Below are 12,708 nucleotides of genomic sequence, written 5' to 3'. Positions count from 1 at the left end.
CCCCTCTGCAGGAAAGGGTGTCCTGTTTAACAAGCTGGTTCAGATATTTACTGGAATGATATTTTAAATAAAGCAACAAAGGATGGCAATCTAGGCAATATTTCAGTTGAGAGAAACTGCTATCAGCTGTGTGCTTGTATCTCAAGACTGGCTTTCATGAGAGAGGTGCTCAGAGGAAAGAGAATCTGAAAATGCCAGTGCTGACTTGTCTGACTGGCATCAGTGTCTCACCAGTGTGCCACGCTAGCTGATAACATTTTGAACAATGGCAGTTGGGCACCTAACTCCTTTGGGAGCCTCTGAAAATCCCAGCCTTCTTGTCCAGCACATTGAAGTAAATGATATAGCTAAAGCTGCAGCCTTTAAAATAGCCTTTAAAATAACTGTTTCCTTCACTTGTATTCACCTCACCCAGGTGTTACTTGGTTTGTATTTTACTCTTAACTGGTTGGTCAGTGCCAATATCATAGAATTGCTTACGTGGGACACCATCGTAATCTAACATTTTATACCCATTTATCACTTCTGTATATTCTTACACCAGGTGCTGGTCAGAGAAGAATTGTCCCCACTCTGCTCAATCAGTCATTCACACACTGCAACTTAGTGCAGTGGCCTTCACGATACAGAGTTGAAGTGAAATACGTTAGTTTATTTAAAAAGTTTGCAAAGGCAATAGAAAATAAATGACTTTACAAACAGAATAGAAAAGTCAAGTGACGGCCTTTCGGATAGTGATAAAGCCGTGCACCAGGTTGGGGAAGAAATGCTCCTGTCCCCAGAAATGGTCTTTTTGTTGGAACCTGGAAGAAGTGGGCAGCTTTTATGAGAGGATTTTAAGTGAGTTATAGGAGCTCTGCAAACATAGGGGTTACTCGTGAAGAATAATTTAATCTGTCAGGTAATGTTGGCTTTGTGTAATCTTAAATTAACTTAAATCAAACTACTGAAAACAAGCAATGTGCTGAACTTAACCACGGGAGCTGTTTAAAAGATTGCTTCACTGAAATTTTCAACTATAATTCACTCATCATATAACTCTGTAATTAAGGATGCTTAAAGGTAAATTTTTGAAATGATATGGACCATGGTAGCTCCTCTCAAACAATTTTGATCTTTGAGTTTGAAGTAGACTTGATAGCTATCAACTAGGGGCTATTTATGATTCAAATAATGGTATCCATAGACTTAAATACCCTTTGAAGTCTCTTGTCAATACAACCATCCACATTCTAAATCCTTAAGACATTTTTGTTTGGATGGAGGAATTACAGTGCATGCTGGGGTTATAATGGAAACGGTGACTGAACTCTAACTACAGATGTGCCATTATAATATTGGTAGAGGAGATTTTGTGTACTGGTGATTAAAGTAATTATATAGGCTACTGGACAAAATCCAAATTAGGAGTCTAGCAGTTTTCTGTCTAAGAACTACATCTGTGTGCCTCTTGCAGTTCAGGGTGACAGGTGGTATTTGACACTTGCCTCCATTTTATGCATTTACTAGTACACATCTCAGATTTAGCTGCTAATATCAGTAAATCTGCTTGTCTTCTATCTAAATTGGCAAAATCTCCAAGAAAAAGAATATTTTCTCTTTGATTTGTTGAGCAGATTTTGGGGAGGGAAGTTGGCAAGTGATTCTGTTGGTGTACTTGAGAAACCGGATTAAAGATGTTCACTGGGAATGGCTTTAGTAATTTCATATTTTGAATGAAGTCATCTTTTGAGGGGAAAGTGGTGCATAGGGAAGCTCCAGAGTAACAAGGGTCAGTGGATGGGTGTGTTTATATAGAGTATATTTCTCTAGTAAGCTTGTACATACTTGCAATTGTGTGTTCATAGAACTGTGCAATGGGAAAATCTTATTCTTGTGCTAGAACTTTAGTGCTGTAAAATATTGAATTTCTGTTACAGGAAAGTGGATTGATTTTTAATGTACCTAATCTGTTAAACATGCAGGAAAAACATAGTACTTCAGTAAGTAGCTGCTTTAAGAGACAGATAGGCTCAAAGCAGGCTGTGTTATAAACATAACAAGAAGGTGGGATACAGAGAAACAAACACTAAAAGGAAGAAGCTATGAGCTGGGGAGGAGAGGTTGTAACAATGCAGATATGGGAGTATTGGACACAATGGGAAGGAGTGAGAGAATCAACTATAAACTAGAAAGACTTAGTGATGTCAAGCCCACAGAGGAATTACATTTCTTTTGTGGTTGGTGTATGATTTCCTATCAAGCATGGTAAATCTGCCATCCCCCACTGTTTCAGAGTATGATAACTGAAGATTTGGAGGAAAAGGGTAATCTACAGCACCTAATAGTAGGCTGTCAAAAAGCCCTTTACTAGAAATATATGTGGCAAAATGAAGTATCACAAGAACTAGCAGGTATATAATAGGAAGCATCTGAAGAAAGGCTCCTCATTTATCACTTGTGCAAGTCTGGTCAGCAAGTAGTTTAGGGTTGTAGAAAGACAGAAAAGCTAATTCAATAAATATGTGAAAGGTAAAATAGTCTAATAAAGAACCTGAGACTCCCTTCCAGTGGTTGTGCCTGTGATGGTGAATAAATAAGGTTATGGAGCTGATATTGAACATGATCTGTTTTCCATAATTACTGTATGTTTATAAAAAGTCTCTGATAGAGTGGACTGGGTATGTCTCCTAAGGGTGCAGTGAATCTTTATAAGACTGTTGCAGTAAAACACAGCATATCACTGTCTTTTTAAAAACTTGTTCGGCTAACACTGATTTTTCCTACCATTGGGAGGATATTAAGTGTGGCATCTAGTTTAACATCTGTGCCTCAGTTAACCAATGTGCAAAGTGCCTATTGCAATAGCTATTTCCTGGATGGGTTTTGAGGTTTAATATTGAATCTCCTTAAATGCAAGGTTTATTTATTTCATAAAGTTTGCCTTTGAAATTGGTGCAGGATTTTGAGAGAAACATATTTACCCTCAACTTTCAATTGAGTTAATGTGGAGGACATTTGGGACACATTGCACATGTCCCCAGTAATTGAAAAGGAAGCCTAGTCTTCCCTACTTCTTTCCAGTCACCCCATCACAGTGATAGTGGGTGAGGCAGCCACAGCTTTGGTCTTTACACTAAAAACAGAAAATACTCTGGCCCTGGGCCAGTCTCTTCCTCTGCCCTGTGTTGTTCTCCACCTTCTTGCCATGCAATGGTTACTCCTGCCTTAAGTCTTCAATAACTTCTGCAGGCTACTCCACTCTACTTATAGAGCAGAAGAGACCACTCTGATAATCTAGTCTGACCTCCTGAATAACACAGGCCAGAGAATTTCCCCCAAAACAATTCTTAGAGCACATTTTTTAGGAACATCCCGTCTTGATTTAAAAATTGCCAACTTGCTTACTGTAGCCCTTCATAAATTGTTCCAGTGGCTAATTACCGTCACTTAGAAATTCACACCATAGTTCCATATGTGTAGCTTGATGGGGAGGTGGACAGCTCACTCATGTGAACGCTCTTTTCACAGAAGGGTGGATTTTGAAAATTTAGTTGGACTACCATTTTCAGTGGTAGGTTGGTCCACACTCTAGCTGGAATGTTTATTTGTACCATGGTTGTGTCTAGACACCCCAATCAAGATCAGCCCTAGTACAATGGAGTCACATACATACACATAGTAAGGCAGTTTCTGTCCTTAAGAGATAGTCTAAATAAAGGAAAAATAGAATTGAAGTGACTTCTCTGGGATCACATAATCAGTGGCAGAGCCAGGAATGGAATCCAGGTCTCTTGACTCCCAGTCAGTGGGCCGTTCACTAGATACATAGCTTTGCAGCAGTGTATGACCTAAAGAGAGAGCTGGACATGGCCTTTGCATATGTATACATTGTAAATGTTGCATACAGTTGAGGAAATTAACTACTAGTTGATTTAGAGTATTTATATGGCTGCTAATGACAGATTTGTGTAACCATGTTCAATTGGTTACAGGCACATCATGCAAGAAAGTCCTAAAAGTCTTTATTAGCTTTGAAATTGATAATTTAGTAGCCCCAGGTTGTGCATTGTTACAATTAAAAAGTGCACTTTTATTTCTAGATAGGTAATTGGAGGATAATGGGATATTCTGTCCTGCTTGGAATTGTCTGTTACTAAACTTGCTCCAGAAGCATGTACGGAAGGTAAACTAACTATTTTAACACTCTTCTTGTTTTAGGGACGATTGGATTTTTTGCCTGCTTCTGGTTTGTTAGTAAGATTTACAGTGTTGTGAAAGTGGACTGAAGAATTTCAAAGTGTCTTTGGAACATATCTCCCTTGCTGTGATATATTTTTACCATGTATTGAGAAACCTACTGCATAATTATTTTAAAATGTAAAAGCTGAACCTCAGCCTGTATGGCAGAAAATACAGGTTTTATGGATGGAAATAGCAGCATTGGAAAACATTTACACCAGTCCTGTTCCTGAAAATGTTAATCCATTCTAATCATTTTTAAAAAATACTGTATACAGAGTTTGATTTAAAACAAATGAATGATGCAATGAAACCAGTTTCTTTTTTTAAAAAAATAGTGCATTATATAGCTTTCCAGCTGAGATTTCTTGTCATTTTTGTTACTTTTCTTTTGTCTCTTACCAATTATACCATCAAAACATAGGACTGTCCAGTAAATACTATGTAAAAATGTGAAACTTTTTTAACTTAAAACTGATTGTACATAGTATTGTGCACCTTCTTTACAGCTTGTTTATCATCGTACAAAGGAACATGCATTTAGTGTAACGTAGAATTTTGTTAAGGATATCGACACTGTTTTTCTTCAAATAAAACTGCACAACTCTGGCTGAATTGTCCAGTTTCTTTTCAAGTACGTCACGACTCTTAAGCATAAGTTTCATTCATTTACTTTGTCAAATGGGCTGACAAGGGGATGATTCCCTTAGTTCTGGGCTGTACTGCTAGTTACGGAGTGTTCGAATGTAGGGAACAATAGCAATGGAGCCTAATTGCTGCTTTGGATTATAGGATGAGAGGCATTCTCTCTTCTAACCAGATCCACTCCAGGGCTTTATAGTGGATTACCAACACCTCCGATTGTATCTGGAAGTGAACAGGAAATCATTGCAGAGACAAGCTCCGTTACGTTCATGCTGGTCACGTTTGAAGAACAAGGGGATGTTGAGTGAAATTAAAGGAAATCTTTTTTTTTTTTTTTTCCCACACAATGTATGATCAAACTGGAACTTGTTGCCAGATATCAGAGGGGTAGCCGTGTTAGTGTGAATCTGTAAAAAGCAACAGAGGGTCCAGTGGCACCTTTAAGACTAACAGAAGTATTGGGAGCATAAGCTTTCGTGGGTAAGAACCTCACTTCTTCAGATGCAAGACTTACCCACGAAAGCTTATGCTCCCAATACTTCTGTTAGTCTTAAAGATGCCACAGGACCCTCTGTTGCTTGTTGCCAGAGGAAGCTGTTGAGGCCAAGAATTTAACAAGATTCAAAATGTCATAATCAGTTTAAGGCCAGAAGGGATCACCAGATCATCCAGTGTGACCTCCCATATAATGTGATTGGATTTTTACATGGTTATCAAGAATATCCAGAGTTGTTACCATTAACAACAGATTTTGGAAGGGATATTAAACCTTGTGATTCAAGGCTTAAGCAGACATCTAACTATTAGTGATCACGATGAGACTGATGTGTGAGGCAGATTATCCCTCATGTGCCTACTGCAGCATCTCGTGCTCTGAAACATCTGGGAGGCAGGGTACTTAACTAGATGGACATTGGATTTGATCCAGTATGGCAATTCCTATGTTCCACTACTTCGATTTTATCTAGGTTGGAATCACAGCCAGCTTGCTTTCATACAGATCCCCCATTGTCGGCCATTAGGAGTGTAATGGGACTATGACCCAAAAATAAAAATGTAGAGCTGAGGATCACAGGCATGCTGATGACATTGCAGTCCAAGACATCTTTTCCCCTTGTGGATTCATGTGTCAATAATGAACAAGGGTGACTGAACACCTCCACATGTGAGGTCCATCAGAGTTCTATCAGGCGTGCCAAGCAGTTGTCCATGGTTAGGTTGAGACCTCTCAAAGAAACAAATCCATTGAAGGCCCATTCTCTTCATTCCTGCCAGATTCCATAGGTGAATGACCAACAATGCCTTGTGGCCAATGGTACTGAAAGACCTAATGAAATCAGGCATGATTAAGTCTGATAGAATCCTTAAAAGGGTTACTCTGGACTTTAATACTTTTTATAACTGTATTCTAATATTTAATAAACTAGTTTTCTATTTATAAACTTAACTGTATGATGGTCTTGTCTGAGGAATTTCCTTAAAAGAAAACTCTAACTTCTAAAAGCTTTTCATTTTTAAAAAGTTTGAGAATGGCATGAATTAAACTTCTATTTTCCTGAGACTTGCAGAGAAGCTGGCAAATGTGTGTGGGTGCAAAAATTAGTTTTACAATAAAATCGACCATTGGTCAAACAGCACCGCCCCCCCCCCCACTCAGGCAGCTAACAGCAGCAGGGTCACCCTTGCTGCCTGTTTCCCCCTCGGGCAGCGCTGCAGGTAGAGGCCTGTATGGGGAATGTGGAGATGAGTTTGCCTAACTGAGCTGCATTCTGCAGTGCCCCTGTGCTGGGCCAGTGACACTGGTGTGAGGGGGGCTGTTGGCCCCTTACTGAAAGGCAGTGGGGTTTTTTTGGTTGGCCCTCTCCCAGTACCTGGAGAAAGGGGAAGGGTTGCAGAGGAGTCAGGGTCCTGAGCCTGACAGTCCCTGTGGCCAGGGGGGAGAGTCCAGCATTCCAAGCCAGCCAGATTGACAGGGCAGGCAGGCCAATGAGGGAGTCAAGAGCCCCATGAGCCCGTCCTCCGTGGGAGCTGGGGCCGCCAGGGCGGAGCGGCGCCAAGGGCGTCCAGGGGCCGGAGCAGTGGCCGGGAGCTGGGGCGGCGAAGGTGCACCAGGTGCGAGCCGCGGGCCCCGAGCTGGGATAGCGGGCGCCAGCCGTGCCACACACGTAACGGCAGGGAGATATTGCCAGACGAGGGTCTTGAAGGCCAGACTTGGGGGAGGGGCGACCCTGATGGAGGAAGGGGGGGTGATGCTGAGGAGAAGAGTCTTGCCCCCAAGAGCCTGAGGGCACGTGGCCACCACCAGAGCAGTGTCTGAGCCCTGGTATCACGGCAGCAAGAGACTGTTGTTGGCGGGGTCCCCGTGCCCATCGGGCGGGTTTCTGGATCCTTGAACTTTTACGGCTTTTCCCTTATGCGTTCACAGTTGCTGTTTAATAAATTATACGTGGTTTAAACTCAATGTAGCAATCGCTGAGTTAGGGAAGGGGCTGGTGTGGAGAGTACCCCGGAGTGGGGATGCTCTAGCCCCTGTCCTGAGTGACTCATGATGAGACTGGGGGTTAAGCCCTCCCAGGGATCCTGGGCCCAGCTTTATTGGGGCTACAAGGAATCTGCTGCATGGGAGAGTGGAAGAGGAGTCCTCGAGGTCAGGCAGGCATCCGTCTAAAAAGGGCTGGGCAGGGACTCGGATCCTTTTGTTGTCTGATTCCACTGGGATAGTATAGAAACCAGGAGAATACCCCACAAAAGTGGGACCATCCCCAGATTACACTGGCTTTACCTTGGATCTAGTGCTGATTCTTGGCTTGCAAGGATTTCCAGGCTCTCAATAGCATGCACTCCGCAACACAAAGAGGGCACCAGTTGCTAGTGCTGGATTAAAAATGATACAGCAGCGCCGTCTTTCCGAGGCCAGTGGCCTTACATGATTGGTGCAGGCTAAGGAACTGCTGCTGCTGGACATGTTTCAGATGAAGGCAGCGGCCCCACTCAGAGATATGCAGAGAAGAAACGAGAGATGGGAGAATATTGAGGTCTAGAGAGAGGGGATGAAAAAAGAGAATGGCTGGAAGCAGAAATGAAAAGGGGGAGCTGGCACCCAAAGTAGCTCTGTCAAATGGGAGATAATTTGGATGATGCAGGGGTGAAAACGTAGTGTCTCACATGGGCTGCCCACCCTTGTCTATCGTTGAGTTACTTACTATGGATTTGATGACCGGTTGATGTCAGCTGTTACATCTACCACCCGCTTCCAGTTCTTTGAAGAAGACGGTGAGAAATCGAAGATGGATTTGCTTTGCCTCTTTTCTGTGCTGAAGCTGAGCTCACTGCTGCTAGAGGGGACTTAGCCCCCCTACCTCTTTCAACAGCTTCTCTGCATCTGAACGCTATACAAACAGAGGGAGCTGTTTAAAATCCAGTGCTTCCACTGCAAGCGTTGTCAGTGCTGCTCTTTGCTAAAGAGCAGATGTTGTTGTTGTTAGTACAAATCTTTCTAAAGCTGGGATTTGCAGCATTGTCATCTTTGAGCCTTTTTTCTCTAGAAATTTAACTACACTTTTTTGCACCTATGGCATAGCTATGTCTCTCTGGTCAGAGACAGACCTCCTGCTCCCTGTTCTAACAAGGGGCCCAATCCTGTAGTTATTACATAGGCAAAATACCTTTTAGAAGCTGGCAAGTGTTCAATATGAGAAAGGACTGACTGCAGTATTCAGCCAAGGGATGGAAAGGAAGAAGCCAGCGGATGCTGCACTGTGCTGAAGCTCTGGAGACAGAGATGGGAGGTCTCATAACTTCCAAATCCTCACTTCTTAGGCCGGCTGTTAACTCCTGGGAATGATGTTGCGCACACTGGTGCAGGCCCGCAATGCAGTGGCCTCTGCAGGGTGGCCAGTCTAGGTACAGAGGGGACACTCCTAGTGCATCTGTTCAACCAGTGAAGCTCCTATAGTCTGTGGCGGCTCCAGGCACCAGTGCTCCAAGTGCGTGCCTGGGGCGGCAAGCCACGGGAGGTGCCCTGCCGGTCCCTGCGAGGGCGGCAGTCAGGCAGCCTTCGGCGGCTTGCCTGCGGGAGGTCCGCCGGTCCCATGGATTCGGCGGCAATTTGGCAGCGGGTACGCCGAAGCCGCAGGACTGGCGGACCTCCCGCAGGCATGCCACCGAAGGCAGCTTGCCTGCCATGCTTGGGGTGGCAAAAAGGCTAGAGCCACCCCTGCCTATAGTTTGCTGCATGAGGCTCCCTTCTCCTCCTCTCCTTGCCATTAGTGCTCTTCCCCTGCTGTTTGTTTCGTTGCTGTGACAACGAACACTGCTGTCCCTGTAGATAAGGAACCCAGTATGGAACATAGTGCAGAAGCTACTGCACCAGCCATACTGTGCTTACCTTACTGTTCTAAATAGTCGCTAAGCCTGGCCGCTTCCTATAGCTCTTACTGCTATGGAGTGACTGAATTTCCATCCAGACCAGGCGCTGCAGCATTCTAAATCTGAACTTCCTTCACTACCCCTCCACCCCAACTTCTGACTTTAGTGAGAAAAAAAGCAGGCTTTGCTGGTCAAATAGTTTTTCACTTATGTTGAAATTTGATGGGCTGAAGGAGCTGAAATCTGAGCAAAGGAGGAATTTTTTGGAGCCCGTTTATGAAAGCAGGAAATGGCAGCTTTCCACAAGGTGTTTGCACAGATCTCGTTAGAATGGTTTCTGCAACAATGAACAGCAAAGAGCAAGGATTAAATGGGGTCAGAGAAGAGAGATTTCTAATCCCCAATACAGTACTTGATCCAAAAGAAGGACTCTCAAGGACGATCAGTCATTTCCCATGGGCTGCCCGCTCTCATCTATCAACATATCAAAGAAGATGACCACAGTAGAATTTAGTTTCAGAAAGGGGAACCACACAAAAATGAGGAAGCTAGTTAAATGGAAATTAAAAGGAACAGTCACAAGAGTGAAATGCCTCCAAGCGGCATGGAAACATTTTTGAAAAACACCATAATAGAGGCTCAAATTAAGTGTGTACACCAAATTAACAAAAATTGAAAGAGGACTAAAATAATACCTCCATGGCTGAACAACAGAGTAAAAGAGGCCATTAGAGGCAAAACGATATCCTTTAAAAATTGGAAGTTGAACCCTACTGAGGAAAATAGGAAGGAGCATAAACTCTGGCAAGTCAAGTGTAAAAGTATAATTAGGTCAACCAAAGAAGAATGTCGAGAGCAACTAGCAAAAGACTCAAAAACCAACAGCAATTTTTTGTAAGTATTTGGCAAGCTTCCTGCTTCTGAAGTAATCAGTGGGGCCACTGGATGGGAGAAGCCAAATGAATTCTTTGCATCGGTCTTTACTGCAGAAGATGTGATGGAGAGTCTAAGACACTGTCCCAGATTGAGGCATCAGTAGAGGAGGTTTTGAAACAAATTGATAAATTAAGCAGTAAAAAGTCTCCAGGACTAGATGCTATTCACCAGAGAGTTCTGAAGGAACTTCAAATATGAAATTGCAGATCTACTAATTGTGGTATGTAACCTATTGCTAAAATCAGCTTCTGTACTGGATGACTGGAGAATAGCTAATGTGATGCCAATTTTTTAAAAAGGCTCCAGAGACGATCCTGACGAGCCTAACTTCAGTACCAGGCAAATTGATTGAAACTATAGTAAAGAACAAAATTGTCAGACGCATAGATGAACATAAGTTGTTGGGGAAGAATCAACATGGCTATTGTAAAGGGAAATCATGCCTCACCAATCTATTAGAATTCTTTGAGGAGGTCAACAAGCATGTGGACAAGGGTGACCCTGTGGATATAGTATATTTTGACTTTCAGAAAGCCTTTGACAAGGTCCGTCATCAAAGGCTCTTAAGTAAAGTAAGCCGTCATGAGATAGGAGAAAAGGTCCTCTCGTGGATCTGTAATCAGTTAAAAGACAGGAAACAAAGGATAGGAATAAATGGTCAGTTTTCAGAATGGAGAGAGATAAATAGCATTGTCCCCTAGGGTTCTGTACTGGGACCAGTGCTGTTCAACATATTCATAAATGATCTGGACAAAGGGGTAAACAGCAAGGTGGCAAAGTTTGCAGATGGTACAAAGTTAAGTCCAAAGCAGACCGTGAAGAGTTGCAAAGGGATCTCACAAAACTAGGTGACTGGACAACAAAATGGCAAATGAAATTCAATGTAAGTAATGTATATTGGAAAACATAATCCCAACTATACATTCAAAATGATGAGATGTAGATTAGCTGTTATCACTCAAGAAAGAGCTCTTGGAGTCATTGTGGATAGTTTTCTGAAAACATCTGTTCAATGTACAGCAGCAGTCAAAAAAGCTAATGATGTTAGGAACCATTAGGAAAGGGATAAATAATAAGACAGTAAATATCATAATGCCACTATATAAATCTATGATATGCCCACACCTTGAATACTGTGTGCAGGTCAGGTCGTCCCATCTCAAAAAAGATATATTAGAAATGGAAAAGGTACAGAGAAGGGCAACAAAAATGATTAAGAGTATGGAACAGCTTCCATGAGAGGAGAGATTAAAAAAACTGGGACTGTTCAGTTGAGAACAGAGACAACTAAGGGGCTGGGGATGTGATAGAAGTCTATAAAATCATGAATGGTGTAGAGAAAGTGAATAAGGAAGTGTTATTTATTCCTTCACATAACACAAGAAGCAGGGGTCACCAAATGAAATTAATAAGCAGCAGGTTTAAAACAAGCAAAAGGGAGTACTTCACACAACACACAGTCAATGTGTGGAACTCATTGCCAGGGGTTATTGTGAAGGCCAAAAGCATAACTGGGTTCAAAAAGAATTAAAGAAGTTCATGGAGGACAGGTCCATCCATGGCTATTGTCCAAGACGGTCAGGGGTGTCCATGCTGTGGGTGTCCCCAGGGCCGGCACCAGCCTGACAAGCAGGTGCTTGGGGCGGCCGCTCCGGAGAGGGGCGGCACGTCCAGGTATTCGGTGGCAATTCGGCGGACGGTCCCTCACTCCCGCTGGGAGCAAAGGACCTCCTGCCGAATTGCTGCCGCAGATCGCAATCACGGCTTTTTTTTTTTTTTTTTTTTTGGCTGCTTGGGGCGGCCAAAACCCTGGAGCCGGCACTGGGTGTCCCTAAGCTTCTGACTGCTAGATGCTGGGACTTGACGGGATGGTTCAGCTGATTATTGCCCTGTTCTGTTCATTCTCTTTGAAGTATCTGGCATTGGCCACTATCAGAAGACAGGATACTGGGTTAGATGGACCACTGGTGTGACCCAGTATGGCCGTTATGTTCTAATAGCCAATAAAGGGTATTAATAGATTAATGGACCTTTTATGTCCTGTGTAGCTCATTCCATCAACTAATACAGAATTGTTCCTCTGTTCTTAATAATTGTTGTTATTATAATTAGCTTTTTTTTTTAAAAGAACATTAAAAGGGCTCTAGATTGGAGCTTCATTATGATGGGTACCATAAATACACATAGTAAGAAACAGTCCCTGCTCCAAAGAGATTACAATCAAAATAGATAAGGCAGGCAAAGTATTCTATGTATCCTGTGCTCAACCTGCTCGTAGGGGTGTCAGTTCATGACATTTCAAGGGGCAGTGTGTTTATCCCAGCAATGCCCATCTCTTTTCTGAGCCCCCTGTGAGATAGGGAAGCATTATCATCCCCATTGTATGGATGGGAAATTGAGGCACAGAGAGGTTAAGTGACTTGCCTGAATCTCACAGGAAGTCTGTGGTGGAGCAGGGAACTGTATGCTGATCTCGCGCAGCTCATGCTGATGCCCCAATCACCAGGCCATCCTTCCTCCCAAAGGAAGTATTATCCC

At 43.0% G+C, this 12,708-nt stretch overlaps 1 protein-coding gene across 1 annotated transcript in view; it reads left to right on the top strand.

Annotated features, from left to right (window-relative positions):
- LOC101934701 (transmembrane 9 superfamily member 2-like) overlaps positions 1 to 4,830 on the top strand; it is a 41,743-nt gene extending 36,913 nt beyond the window's left edge. The window contains exon 17 of the mRNA XM_008179007.4: positions 4,201 to 4,830. Within this exon, the coding sequence (XP_008177229.1) occupies positions 4,201 to 4,268 (68 nt within the window). The 3' untranslated portion in view covers positions 4,269 to 4,830. The remainder of the gene's footprint in view (positions 1 to 4,200) is intronic.
- Positions 4,831 to 12,708: the final 7,878 nt, after the last annotated feature.

The sequence above is a fragment of the Chrysemys picta genome, chromosome 9, assembly GCF_011386835.1.
Source record: "Chrysemys picta bellii isolate R12L10 chromosome 9, ASM1138683v2, whole genome shotgun sequence".
NCBI classification, from domain to species: Eukaryota; Metazoa; Chordata; order Testudines; family Emydidae; genus Chrysemys; species Chrysemys picta.
Note: the sequence above shows the minus strand (reverse complement) of the source record. Positions and strands in the feature narration are given on the sequence as shown.